Here is a 13,518-nt window from a genome sequence, read left to right on the forward strand (position 1 = left end):
TTGGCCTCGAGCTTGCGTCTTCTGCGCGTTATCTTTTCGACGGTGCGAATCTGCCGAACGCCCTGTCCCTCCACCAGGCCACTCTGGAAAACAGACCGTCTGCACATCACCCGCGTTTAAGGTCGCGCTACCGCGTCCTCGAGCTGCTCCCATTCTCCGGTTCTTTGGCTGTGCACCACCCTGGCCCCGTTCTCTTCCTGTCTGCGTCTTAGCTGCCTGTCTTACAAGTGTCCGCGGCAAATCATCCGAAGACGGCTGCCAAACCGTCTTATCTGGCGGCCTTTCCTCTTCCTCTACAGCGCGCAGCCAACCCAAGCTCCGTAAGCTGAGGTGCAACTCTTCCAACCACCGCGCAGTAAACAGTCTATGGACGGGAGACAACCGGAATATTCGCAGACAGGTTTGAACTCGCCCTATCCATCTTTTCCTGAACCGCCTTCTGAGGACTCCCACGCAGATCAAGCATCTGCTGCGCAATATCCTCCCCAAGGACAAGACCCGCGAGCCTCAAATTTCTCCTCCACGGCCACTCCCTCTTCCGAATACGCCATCAACCCCTCATCAGCCCGATCGGGGTCGTTTCCGGAGTACATTCAACGTTCGTACCAGCCAGGCGCTCAAGGTGCACCAGCTGGCGGTATGGCGCAACCACAAAGTCCGTCAATGCCTCTACAAGATGGCCAGAACAATGACCATCAAGCCCAACAACTCAAGTCTGACTCGGATGTTCCTATAGATCCATCAATCGCGGCCGCGACGAGCCCTACGTATCCTCAGCATCAACAGTACTCGCCGTACACCCCGCACCACGACATGCAGCACTACCCGGGGCATCCTGCCACCCCCATGTATGCCCAACGACCTGAATGGGCTGGGCAACATCCTCAGCAGCACCAGATGCCCTACGGCTATCCCTCCTCTTCAGGGCCACCTGCTCCTGCTATGGTGTCTCCAGTGCAACGCCCCCCAAATGTAGGTTGATTTTATTGCGCGTTTGACGCGTATTCTTCGCAGCTAATCGCGCGAATTGTACGCGACGGAACCGCCGTGCCCAACGCGACATCTGAGACGCGTCGCTAACATTTTCTTAGGGAGGTCACCCATTGTCCACCGTATACTCATTCGTCCCAATCCCAGGTGCGCAGCAGCACAAGCGGCCTCGTCGCAGGTATGAGGAGATCGAGCGCATGTACAAATGCGGCTGGAACGGCTGTGAGAAGGCCTACGGCACTCTTAACCACCTAAACGCACACGTTACGATGCAATCGCACGGCGCAAAGCGAACTCCCGAAGGTACGTTCAGTTTCCCATGTTTTAGTCTCGATGCGCCAAAATTGCGCGCTAGACTAGCATCCATGATCGGTGTCGGTGCGTCGCCTACTTTGATGGTGTTCCGCTATAACGGGATAGCCTCAAATGCCCGAAGCTAGTCATAGACAACCCTTGCCTTGCTTGGCACGCATCTTAATATGCCTACTATAGTTTACTAACACGTCCTTCACAGAATTCAAGGAAATTCGAAAGGAGTGGAAGGCCAAGAAGAAGGAAGAAGAGGCACAGCGAAAGGCTGACGAGGAGCGAGCCCGAGCTGCCGACCAGAACCGCGGCCACGAGAACGGCGTTGAGGCACCTGGGTATGCTCAGATGCGTCAGCAAGTTGGTGTTCCCGGTCAAGCACCCGGACATCCCCAGCTTCCTCCCATCGGCTACCAGCCTGCTGCCTCTGGCAACTCATCCGGACCGCAGTATGGGACACAGAGCCCGGGACTAGCGGAGGGCATGGCTCAGTATTCCTCCCCCACTGCCAATGCCTACAACAGCCCAAATAGTAACAACAGCAGTTACCCGCAGTCACCCTACGGCTCGAACCCCCAAATGTACCAGCAAGGTCACTAAGTCCGACTGGTCTTTACAGCACGTCGAGCATGGACCGACGTCCCGGCAGCGGATGATGCGATGTTGAACAACCATCAGCACTAACCGCATCAAAACAGATCTCTTCTCCTTGTCTTGTTTCCGGCGGCTCTTAACGAATTTCGATATTTTGGAGGGAGTCTGCATGACCTGCCAAGGATGCATGGGATGGTGTGTTAGCATTCTTTAGCTCTGTTTCGACTGCATTTTCAACGGGCGGTGGCTGTATGTCTCTTCACGGTGTTTACGGAATCGGCAGTAAACGACTTTCACAATCGAGATTCCCCTAGGCGATACGACGGCTTACTCTCGTGGTCTACATGGAAAATTGAGGGGTGATCAGAGGATAGAGTTACGTGGAGGTGCATGTGTAATTGTGGCTCTCAGGTCCCAACCCTTTCGACGAGGCCGAAAATTGGTTTCAATTTCTCTTCTTCCGGGCCTAGACACATGCATGCGGTATGGCGCTTTGAAACAATTGTATTTCCTTTATTTCTTTCGCGAACACTGTTATTGTGCTCGGTTATCTGGTCAGGTGCACGGCATGACACGCGCTGGGAGGGGCTGAGGAGCTCAGGAACGGTGAGCCAGTAGAGGGGATGGTGCAGCGTTCCTCGAGGACGGAAAGAGCCGATCAATCAGAGCATACCACTCTCATTTTCTGCGTGTTTTGCTCTACTTCTGTAACACTATCTAGTTCCCCATGCAATGCCCATTCCCCGCACACAGATTGCACATTTGAACGTTTGAACCTGTTTGACCGCACGGTGAGGATAGCGCGCCTTGTATGTATTGCATGCAGGATGGAAGGTTACGGGGGCGCGACGTTAAACGAGCAACGGCGGAGCACCTGGTTACCTGAAGCACCTCGTTTCCTTGCCGACCCACACTACGTGGCGCACCGCTGCTATCCTCTTGTCGACTTGGGTTGACGCAGGAAAGAGGATGTGAGGGACGGTCTTCGGCACATCTCCGGTGACGCTGAGAAGCTTCGTGTCCAAAGCGAGTTCACATTGGACACATACGAAGCAAATGGCATACACGATATGTAGAAGGTTTACAAAGTTGGGCCTGAAGGCGAACATGTGGTATCTGTGAGACGTGAGATGCTGCCTGTGCTCGGCTATCTGGATAAATTGGTGCACCTGTGTTGCCCTTTGAGGAAACAAGCATCGGATACGAACATGCAGACATGAGGCGGATAGTTTACAGAAGGTGCTCCGAGGCCTGCACATCAATAGGAAGCCAATGAGTTTTTGCGTAACGAGCGCTCGAATCGATGGAAGGTATGGAAGGCCTTGGCGATATCTCTCGTCCTCGAGCACCGAGGCGGAAGTACGATGGCAAGGCCGCCACTGATTGGACCGTGTTGGCGCTGTGGCATGCCAGCTTCGTGTGCCATACCTCGCACACGTTGTTCTTACTGCGTTGTTCTTAGGGACTGCATCATCGGAAACAGCCAAATGGTGTCACCTTTGTGGCGGACAGCGATGTGCAGGGTGAATGAATTTTCATCGGTATGCAAAGTCTTTAGGCGAACAAGCCAATGAGACGCCCGACGCAAGATTGATTGGGCATCCATGACGCATAATGCGGGGACACAACGCTCAGCAGCTGTCGGAGATGAAGCATGTGGGACGAAGAAGCGGTGGAGGGGTGATGCGGCAGTCATTCGCTCCGCCCTGAGCGCAGTGAAAGGCTTTGCCTGCCCGCGCACGCAAGAGTGTGCGCAACCGACTCAGTCCTTGCATGAAGATGGGTCATGCGCCGCCCTGAGATTGCCTCGATGCTCGCTTGTCTGCCTGCATGCAAGTATTGCGGGCGAGATGTGGACAGCACACATGTCCGCCGGTATCCGACGCCGCATTGGGCGAATACCAACATCATGATTGCGAGTAGGGCCGGCGATGCCGGCCACAAAGAACAGGCAAGGTTCTGGACAGGTCGAATGCTGAAAGCGACCATGAAATCAGATCTGAGCGTGGATGGACGTCCAAACTAAGATCTGGAGGATGATGCGAGATGGCCTCTAGCGGCCCATGGTAGCCATGGGCAAAATAGGGCCTTTTGCTTTTTGGGAGTCGGGAGTCGGGCGTTGGATGACAGGCAAGCGGCGCCCTGGACAACGGGCGGCAGCTAAGATGCAGGCTCGCCTGGACCAGCTGGGAAGCGTGGACGGTGTGGTTGCACGGCAGCAGGACACGGTCCCGTGCAGAGTAACGAGAAAGCTTGGCCGGGCCCGGTTGGGACACAGGACGAGGCTTGAGGCGGGCGGGCTGGCAGGCCCATATCGCCGTTGACGTCTCGGGGAAGGTTGTGTTTGTGTTTGGGAGGACGGGCCGGGCATCACACCGTTCGCAGAGGCAAGGGCAGACACATGGGACGATAGCCACGACAGCAATACGGCTGCTCAAACGATTACGCACCTCGTCACCTGGGGTCACGCAGGCGCCGAACGACTGGACCGCGCTCGCGTCGTGTCGCACGCACCGTCGGCGTGAGGCTACACGGGCGACGCAGCAACGGCGGCAGCAGGATCGACGGTGGTCCTCGCACCAGGCGTCGCCCAGGACGGCCGCCAGACCATTACATGCGCCTCGTTACCGCCGTCGCGGCTCTGCGTAGTACAGACGGACATTTTTGCAGCTCGTCCCGCCACGTTGGCCGAAGGAATGGTGGGCTGGCTGCCAGATGGCGGCGTGGTCGCTCTAAGCCGCGAGTAGATTGGGCATACGGTCGAATGTCTTGCCTCGCACTAGCTAGGCGGACAGCCAGCGCTGATACCGACCACGCCCTGGCCCGCAGCCCTCCGCTCTCCCAGCAGCCTGGGTAGCGTCGACAGCGGCCTGCTGGTGTGCAGGCTCGACGACAGAGCCTCATGGCCGCCCCGGCCTCCCTGCGCCGGCGACGGGCGCGCCAGCCGAAGTCGATTTAGGGTGCAACATTTTTCCTAGCCGCCGCCGCCCGCCCTCGCTGGCAGCACAAGCGAGGGCAGCCCGCCGTCAGAAGCATGGCTTGACGTGGCTCACGCAGGCGTGCGACGGGCTGGCCGCTGTTGACGTTGGTGTTGATGCTCCCGAGTCTCCACTTCGGCTTCGGCCAGGACCCCGTCACGTGATGGAGACGCGCTCGGCCCGAGACTGGTCCCTGGGCGTGGAAAGCGGAACTTTTCCCACGCTGCCGTACGCAACTCGAATCAGCATCCAGTCCGCGCATCCATGCTCCGTTGTCGCGCCTGCTTCTCGCGATGCATACGGGCACTCGACACGGCACCCTTGCAGTCGCACAGTGTCCGCCGTGATGGTCTCTCCGCGCTCGTTGCGACCCAGCAGCGGCCCTCGAGCTCTTCAACGTACGACAGTCGCAATGTTGGAGACCGCGCGCGGGAGCGCCTAAACCCGCGATCGAGGGACAGGCCGTATGGAGATCGTCCGCCCAGGCAGGACGCGTGGGAACGGTCGCCGGCCGCGAGGAGCCTCAAGAGGCGCGAGGATGAAGCGCTGCGGCGCCCAGTCGACAGAGAGGCACTGAAGAATGAGGTTGCGAGCGGGGAAATGTGGCTGGGCAAACGCGACCCGACAATAACCCAAGCTGAGTGGGACAGGCGGCGGAGAGAACTGCGACATCTACGCGACCCGCTGGAAGTCGCAGCGTTTGTGAAGCAGGAGCTGGCCAAGGGCAAGATGAAGGAGATGCGGCAGCTGGTCCGTATGGCCAGTCACTCGATGCAAGTCGTTGTCAGCTGGAACCACATCATCGACCACCTCATGAAGCAAACGAGGGTCTCGGAAGCTTTCAAGGTGTATAACGAGGTAAGGTGGTAGCATCATTGTTTGAATAGCAGCTTACGTCCTGTAGATGAAGAAGATTGGCCAGTTTCCGGACTCGTACACCTACACCATCGTCCTTCGAGGCTTGTCGAATAACCCGGAAAAACCTGGTGCTACGAGCATGGCTATCGCCGTGTACCATTCCCTGTCTGCGCCGAACTCCAGGGTCAAGCCATCGATTATTCACACGAACGCTGTCCTCACCGTGTGTGCGCGAGCGCTCGATATGGATGCACTTTGGGGATTCGCCGCAAAAATCCCGGAGAGCGGGCCGGGCGCGGCCGATGCGAGAACATTCACCATTATATTGAATGCGGTTCGGCAAAACTTGCTCGTGGATGCACCACTTGGCGAAGGGGAGAATGAACTTGCCCACCGACGAGAACGAGGGGTGGTGGAAGGCAGGCGAATATGGGAAGATGTTGTTGGCCGGTGGAGAAATGCGGATCTGATCGTTGAAGAAGAGTTGGTTTGCGCAATGGGAAGGCTCCTTCTTGTAGGGAGCAGGCCTCGCGATTGGGACGATGTACTCTCCCTTGTTGAACAGACCATGGACATACCACGTCTCGTGCCTCGATTGGGAAGCATTGAACGAGAGGCCCTACCACGTATTCGAGCGCCCAACACACTTCCGGAATTCAAGCCTGAGAACGAAGACGAGGATTCTAAACGTGGAGGCGAGTTCCTTGCACTCACGGTGGATGGCAAGAAGTCAAGGCCCCTCACGTACGCGACTCCGTCAAACGAGACCTTATCAATGGTTCTTGAAGCCTGCCAAAAGATTGTAGCCCCCAAGGCTGCCGAAGAGTACTGGGAGATGCTGACTGACCCCGGCACTTACGCAATTGTACCCGACAACAACAATCTTCATCAGCGCTTGCGCCTTTTACGTCAAAATCGCGCGTCAACCGCTGTAGTACGAATGCTGCAGGATAAATCCTTTGCCAATAAACTGCATCTCAAGCCTGGCACGTTCCGAATAGCGATGAGCACCTGCGTGCGCGACAAAAACAACCACAATTCGCTGAAGAATGCGACCCAGATTCTCCAGCTCATGATGGACACTCTGCCAGATGCAGACCCCAAGACAATCCAAAAATACGCTGAACTTGCTGTTGACTTCCCGCTTGCCAAAGGCGAGGATCTCGTGGAAGCTCTCACATACCTCCAGCCTGTGGCTAACAGCATCAAGGTGCAGCTCAACGTGGGCACGGAGAAAACCTACCGCGGCCGTAGTTCCGCTGACATCAAGCCGTTATCTGAAGAGGCGAGGCAGGACGCCGTTGCCGCGCTTCGCAAGATCTATGCTGTGTTCGACAAGCTCATTCTGTCCAACTTGATTTCAGAAGAGCAAAAAGCCCCATTTAAAGCCGAGCGAGCAAGGATGTCCGCCTTGATCAACAGGCTCGCCTTCAGAGCCTCTGTCAAGAGAGTCTCTCTCAAGAGTGGACCTAGCGCGAGTGAAGAAGCTCAGGGTGAGACAGATGATTCTGCTAAAGTGGAAGTCGCGACTGAAGAGAGAAGAGAGAAGCTGGGGTTTTCGAGGCCCAGTAATAACTGGCGGACACGTAGGGCGGCACCTCCAGAGAGGAGGAAGCAATGGGCTTCTCCTCCCACAGAATGAGGGATACAATTGTCACTATGACTTGGATCGCTCCAAGCGGGAAATACTGGCGTTCTATAAAATGAGCAGGCTTTAGGGACGCTCACTGCTTTTCTGTATCATATCATTCGCATGACTGTTGTACCATAGCATAGACCTGTAATGTCGCATCTACTTCATCTTGTATAAGATACCATTACTCCCGAAGTTCCGATGTCAAAAAGCAAAGTCTCCGTCAAAGTACCTACAGAACCAAATGAACGACTGGTCCGTGCACCATCCATCCATTGCGATCGCCACCCATACCTCACACCAGACCACAACCACCCCGCAAGTCCTCTTACAAGATCCCCACCTAAATCGCTCACCATGGGCAACGACGGCGGCTCCATCCCCAAGCGCCGCGAGCTCGTCAAAGAAGCCGCGCGCGCCCCCACCGCCGCCCAAATCAAAGAAGCCCGCGCCGAATCCCAAGACCACGCCTGGAACCACTGCCCGCTCTCCTCGAAACCCCTCGCCGCGCCCGTGGTCTCAGATTCCCTGGGTACACTCTACAACAAGGACAGCGTCCTCGAGTTTCTGCTCGCGGAGGAGGGCAGCGCGGAGAAGGTCGAAGGCGAGAAGGTGCTAGCGGGCAGGGTGAAGGGGCTGAAGGATGTGGTGGAGGTGAAGTTTGAGGTAGATGTTGAGGCGGAGGGGGAAAAGGATAAGGCTTCTGGCGCAGGGAGGAGGGAGAAGTGGGTGTGTCCTGTGACGAGGGTGGAGATGGGACCGGGCGCGAAAGCGGTGTATGTGGTGCCGTGCGGGCATGCGTTTGCGGGGAGCGTGGTGCGCGAGGTTGAGGAGAAGATTTGCGTGCAGGTATGTTGGTCCACTTTGTCTCTTGTTTGTTACGCAAGAGGAAAGAAAAGCTAACCAAGAGCAGTGCAACGAGGCCTACGCCGAGAACGATGTTATACCCATCCTTCCTACGGTCCCAGCGGACATCGCGCGGCTGACTCTCCGCGCAAGGACGTTAAAGGAGAAGGGCCTCACGCACGCGCTGAAGAAGGCGCCCGGCAGCAAGAAGCGCAAGAAGACCGCCGACGCCTCGTCCGCCGACGCAAAAGCCAGCACCTCGGAGGAGGATAAGAAATCAGCAGCGAAACCGGAGAAAAAGGAGCGACAAGCGGACAACGGGATCAAGAACGCAAGCACAGCGTATCTCACGAAGAGAGTGCTTGAGGAGCAAGAAGAGCGCAACAAGAGGCGGAAACTGGGCCAGAATGACAACGTGAAGAGTTTGTTTTCAAAGGGGAATCAAAAGGCGGATCTGGCGAATAGCAAGGACTACATGACGAGGGGGTTCAGCATCGGTGGGAAATGAAGGGGATATGTGTGATTATGAGCATTTATATGGGGAACCGAGAGGGTCTCGGAACGGCATGGCGTTCTATGGTGGCATCATGGAAGGCGTCGAATTGTAGACACGGTACGGCCTTTCCAATCTGTCTATGTTCTTGTGTCGCTGACAGTATGGAGATGCCATGATGCGCTGCGTGCGAATTGGACCGCACTGTAGATATGACCGACCCTCTTTATGACTTTGACTTATACTGAAGTCAACGTCGATGCGTGCACGGTCTCAATGGCATGTTCTTAGCTGCCATCACACTCCGAGCCCAAAGCTCAAGTACGCCTCAGCATTTGCAGCACCTAAGCTCAGGTACCTACATTGAGTCAAATTCGCCTGCCGAGAGGCAAAGTAAGCACATAGGCGCACCCGCTTTCGTATCTACCCTCGGACGGATAGTGTCGACTATCCATGTCATCTATACTTGGGAAACGAATTGATACATTGTCACACGGTGTGTCCCTAGAGAAGGCAATTCTCCGTCCTACAAGTCTCGGGTTCGATTGATGCATGAACAGTCGTAAGCCGGTGTCTCCTCAAGCCACTTTCATTGATATTGCTTCTGTATACATGTAACGACCGCTCACCCATCATAGCTACACGTTCCCCGTTCGTAAAATCATGAATCATGATGTTGGCAATAAGCTGCGTGTATCCGGAACACTGTGTAGCGGACAGCCGTCGTGGGTTTTGCTCATCCGTGCAATCGAGAAGCCTAAGCCATGTGCCCCACAGAGAAGCCGTTATGTATGTTCCCGTATTTCCATGTTCCCCGTAGATTGCCGGAAGTATATCAAATGAGACACAGCCATCCCTGACTAGTATGTTTTAGGAGTGAAAGATTCCGCGGTTGTATTCGTTTGAGACGGAAGATCATGTTCCCATCGTGTGGAGAAATCTGCACAGACTTGAGCGGCTTTCAAGGACCTATCTTGTTCAAAGGATGGTCAGGCCCAATGGTTACATTCAGCATCGCGCCGTTCACAAGCGGGGTCGGAGACTGCAATTTGATCTCGGAGATGCTCTCGAGGAACCGATCCATTACCCCCTTTGACAGAACTTGACAGACGAGCTTGTGTCGCTTCCAGTGCTTCTTCTGGCACTTCTTCCCGCAATACCTCCGATCCTTGCAGCCGCTGCAAGTTTGGAATGCAGAGATAGAATTGCCACAGCCTCCACAGACGTGATATGAATGGCACGCACGAAGAGCGAGATCACGGGCGGTAGGGACTCCAGCGTGATGGCTGAACAGAGTATGGCCTGACTAAATAATCTCGATAACCTTTGTGGAGTTTGATTGTGGTTGTGTGACCAGGCGACAGATCTGCAATGGAATTCGTCATCATCACTTCGGACTGGTGTTTGTTACCGTACGAATATGGATGGCCGGGGTGATAGCTCTCGATCGCGGTCAATAGCTGCTCCCTCGCGAGAGATGTCATTTCCGCAATGTAACAGCAAGGCTGAACCTGTTGGATTAAAGCTTGGTAGTTAACGCACATGAACGACTTCAGCCTCGGCAGCATCAGCTCGGGCATGGAGAAGCCAAGTGTGAGAAGACACGCGCCTGGGACAGTGAACATGGTAGCATCATTTCCGTCCCAGCAGCGATCTTAGCCATAGTTTTTGTCGTAATAATTCTGAAGAACGCCCGTGTCAAGGTGCTTGCGAACTCTCTCGACTGCTGTTCCATAACAGTATTGAGCATTGATGGAAAGGTGGCTGTGGAAGCGGTCCTTCTCGACATCTAAGCCGACGCGCCCGTGGATCTTGGCTCGAAGCTCACGAAGAACGAGTTCCTTGTCGAGAGCGATCATAGTGCGGTACTCAAGACCTGTCGTGAGAATACCGGTGCCCCTATATATGGTAGGTTTCTGCGCTCGTGCTGAAAGAGAAGGATGAGTACCAGTTGCCATCTGGTAAGATGGTGTCCGGTGTCATGTCGGGCGGTAGGAGATTGCAGAGCTGACACATAACAAGTTTGCGAGGGCGTGGTTAAGAACAAAGTAGCTGGCTTGTCAGAAAGCTGAGCGTGTAGAGGAGCAACGAAGGTGCGGATTGCGGATGAGGAGCGAGCAGCGTAGGTTTGGTGAGCTCATCGAGGATCGTGTTCGACCGCAATGACGCGTATGTACTGAGTGATGAAAGTGAGGAAGGAGCGCGCCCACCCTATCGTACCTGCCTGCTGCTCATCCGCCAACGCGTCGCATCAGTCCCCACGTGGGACCTCCCGTCGATATTTTGCATGATATGACATGTTCGTAGAAGGAGAAGAACAAAAGATGCAGAAGGAAGATGTAATTACTATAACGGAAGCATGTACTCTGAAACGCCCCTAACGCATCCACTGTGGCATCCAGGAAGCACGGCAGACGCGTACCAATTGCCCTGTCTTGCACACAGGATCCGCACGTAAACCACTCTCATAACCGAAATGAATGAACAGATGAAGGCAGAGAAGAAACAAACAAACAAGAAGCGCCACTTCTAGACCGAGACCTCACCGAATCTTAGTATCCAAGAACAGGCTCATCCAACAGACTCTGGCTGGCCACGAAGCTGAACCCGCCGAAAGGGTCCTTCTCCAGAGCCGCATACTCGTCTTCCAATGCATCATAACCACTCTTCCGGCTCACAACGGTCGACAGCGCCTGGGTTGTAAACTCATCGCTAAAGTTCTCCGCCAACTCCGGGTCCGTGATGAGGGGAATAATAGGTGGCTCCAGCTCCCTGGCCTGAAGCTTCTTCCAATCGAGCTTGCGGAAGAAGCGGTGGGCGCGGATGGTGTTCATATCCTTGGGCATGTTGTAGCCGAGACGCTTCTTGGGCTCCTTTCGCAGGAAGCGGGTCAGTAGATCCTTAGCATCTTGTGAGAGGTAGTAAGGCATCGTGAGCTTCTTATGCAGAATATTCTGTTGGATCTTGGCATGATTGTTGCCGTCGAAGGGAGGCGAACCAGTGAGCAAGTCGTAGCCAAGAGCACCCAGAGACCACCAGTCTACAGCCATACCATAATCGAGGCCTTGGATGACCTCAGGAGCCATGAAGTCGATAGTTCCAGCAATGGAGTTGCAGGTTTGATCATCCACGGCAACTTTGCTGAGCCCAAAGTCGGTAAGAAGCAGGTGGCCTTCAGCGTCAAGAAGGCAGTTTTCAGGCTTCAAGTCGCGATAGACAATGCCGACGGTGCGATGGAGATAGTCAAGAGCAAGAACCATCTCGCCCATGTAGAAGGCTGCAGTGTCCTCGTTGAACATGCGCTCCTGCGCAAGGTGATGGAAGAGCTCTCCACCCTGCGCATACTCGAGGATCAGGTAGAGCTTCTCGTGGTCCTGGAATGCATAGTACAAGTTGACAATGAATGGATGGCGGTTGACACTCTCGAGGATAGAGCGCTCGGTCTTCGTTTGTTCGATGAGCTTCTTGCGAACCGTGATGGAGGCCTTCTTGAACTGCTTCTGAGCGTAAAGTCGACCTGTCTCACGCTGCTTGACGAGAAGAACGGTGCCAAAGCTGCCTTTGCCTAGGCACGTAAGCGTGTCAAAGTCGTCTGCTGTCATCTTGCGCGCAGCAGTGCTTGTGACCATGGTTGAAGGCTTCGAGTGGACATCGGGGCTAACAAAGTCCTCGTTGAGGTCGACTTCGTAGCTCTCCATTTCGGTGCGGTCACTGTCGCTGAAGTTGGAGACACTTGCGTTGCTGGAAAGGCCAGATCGGAGTTGGCCAGGACCACAGCCACACTGCTTCTGGGGAGAATCAACGCGCGGACCGATGTTCAAGGCCTCGAGCTGCTGCCTGAGATTGCCGATAACGCCAGCGGCAGAAGTTGGTCGAAGAGCGGGACTGCTGGTAACGCTAGGGTATGTTGACCACGACGGCCCAAAGCGAGGGGTGGTCGCAATAGAATAGTCTGACTCTTCTCCACCGGACGCAGCAGGCGTCTCGAAACCACGCACCGTGGTCCCTGCGGGTGCAGCCTTGGAACCCTTCTTCTTCTTTTTGCGGTTCTTCTGCGCCTTCTTCATGACAGCATCAAAGTCCAGCTTGTCGGTATGCGCTGGCTGCTTCGCTTCAGCGTTTGTCGGCACAAGCCGCCGCGGGATCGGGGAGGCGATCGCGATAGGCGGCGTGCCCACATGGGTGTGCGCGGCGGGGACGTCGACCTCCATGCGCTCGTCGATGTCTGGGAGGTGCGCTTGTTCCTTGGGCGGTGCAAGCGAGTCACTTTTCGCGCTTGCTGCTAGGTGGATCTCATCGTCGAAGGTGAACAGCGCCATTTGACTGCTTTAATTGGCCCGTACGAGTGCAAACAATTTTGGGCTTGCGTCTGTTCGTGCGCGTCAGCAGACGCTGTTCCTCGGCAATGGCGAGAATGCGCGCACCTGCAAGTTCCCACAGGTAGCTCTTCAGTCTGGTTTACCGTCCGCCCAGTTTAGTCAAGGCGGACCTTCGGCCAGTAGTTGCCCCAGGAGGTCGGCCAAGCTCGCGTGGGTTGGAGACAGTCCAAAGGGGTGCACAGAGTTCGGGGTCGCGGTTGCAGCCACGGTGCAGTCGCGGGGAATAAGAAAAGCGGTCGCGTTGTTGATGGCAGAGCCCATAGATGGCAGCTTCGTTGGTGGTGGTGTCTGTGAATAATGCCAGGTAGCTGTCCTGGCTGTGGTGTTCTCGGGGTCTGTGGTGTTGCTGAGTTCCTCGTTTGGTGTAAGGGTTCAGGCCACGAGCAAGCTGATCTATTCGGTAAAATTAGAGTCTGCGCGGGCCGCCGCCCGCATGTGAAT

At 55.4% G+C, this 13,518-nt stretch overlaps 5 protein-coding genes across 5 annotated transcripts; 2 read left to right on the top strand and 3 right to left on the bottom strand.

Moving 5' to 3' along the window:
* Positions 1-366: 366 nt before the first annotated feature.
* Positions 367-1,896, top strand: CC84DRAFT_1185127 (uncharacterized protein; the record flags this gene model as incomplete). The annotated part of the gene is made up of 3 exons (XM_018180786.1): positions 367-972; positions 1,092-1,293; positions 1,505-1,896. The coding sequence occupies 3 exons, from the start codon at positions 367-369 to the stop codon at positions 1,894-1,896; spliced, it is 1,200 nt and encodes a 399-aa protein (XP_018038553.1).
* Positions 1,897-2,884: 988 nt separating this feature from the next.
* On the bottom strand, positions 2,885-3,691 carry CC84DRAFT_562204 (uncharacterized protein). Its single transcript, XM_018186694.1, has 3 exons — positions 3,388-3,691; positions 3,099-3,337; positions 2,885-3,006 (listed from the first exon to the last, which is right to left on the bottom strand). Exons 1-3 carry the CDS (start codon positions 3,584-3,586, stop codon positions 2,923-2,925), a joined length of 522 nt encoding a protein of 173 aa, XP_018038554.1. The 5' UTR covers positions 3,587-3,691; the 3' UTR covers positions 2,885-2,922.
* Positions 3,692-4,424: 733 nt separating this feature from the next.
* CC84DRAFT_562220 (uncharacterized protein) lies at positions 4,425-4,963 on the bottom strand. The gene has a single exon (XM_018186695.1). It carries the CDS (start codon positions 4,792-4,794, stop codon positions 4,501-4,503), a length of 294 nt encoding a protein of 97 aa, XP_018038555.1. The 5' UTR covers positions 4,795-4,963; the 3' UTR covers positions 4,425-4,500.
* Positions 4,964-5,970: 1,007 nt separating this feature from the next.
* Positions 5,971-8,713, top strand: CC84DRAFT_1185128 (DUF602-domain-containing protein; the record flags this gene model as incomplete). The annotated part of the gene is made up of 3 exons (XM_018180787.1): positions 5,971-7,312; positions 7,664-8,208; positions 8,273-8,713. 3 exons carry the CDS (start codon positions 5,971-5,973, stop codon positions 8,711-8,713), a joined length of 2,328 nt encoding a protein of 775 aa, XP_018038556.1.
* Positions 8,714-11,023: 2,310 nt separating this feature from the next.
* On the bottom strand, positions 11,024-13,439 carry CC84DRAFT_1162185 (uncharacterized protein). The gene has a single exon (XM_018177932.1). It carries the CDS (start codon positions 13,015-13,017, stop codon positions 11,251-11,253), a length of 1,767 nt encoding a protein of 588 aa, XP_018038557.1. The 5' UTR covers positions 13,018-13,439; the 3' UTR covers positions 11,024-11,250.
* Between the last annotated feature and the right edge of the window lie 79 nt (positions 13,440-13,518).

Source organism: Paraphaeosphaeria sporulosa (assembly GCF_001642045.1).
Source record: "Paraphaeosphaeria sporulosa strain AP3s5-JAC2a unplaced genomic scaffold CC84scaffold_3, whole genome shotgun sequence".
Lineage (NCBI taxonomy): Eukaryota > Fungi > Ascomycota > Dothideomycetes > Pleosporales > Didymosphaeriaceae > Paraphaeosphaeria > Paraphaeosphaeria sporulosa.

What these genes read in the sequence shown, in the direction of transcription:
- CC84DRAFT_1162185 (XM_018177932.1), bottom strand. Translation starts at nt 13,017, where the DNA reads ATGGCGCTGTTCACCTTCGACGATGAGATCCACCTAGCAGCAAGCGCG.
- CC84DRAFT_562220 (XM_018186695.1), bottom strand. Translation starts at nt 4,794, where the DNA reads ATGAGGCTCTGTCGTCGAGCCTGCACACCAGCAGGCCGCTGTCGACGC.
- CC84DRAFT_562204 (XM_018186694.1), bottom strand. Translation starts at nt 3,586, where the DNA reads ATGACTGCCGCATCACCCCTCCACCGCTTCTTCGTCCCACATGCTTCA. An exon ending in CATCGCTGTCCGCCACAAAG is followed by an intron (nt 3,338 to 3,387) that starts GTGACACCATTT and finishes AGAACAACGCAG; the next exon opens with TAAGAACAACGTGTGCGAGG. An exon ending in TATCCGCCTCATGTCTGCAT is followed by an intron (nt 3,007 to 3,098) that starts GTTCGTATCCGA and finishes CACGTCTCACAG; the next exon opens with ATACCACATGTTCGCCTTCA.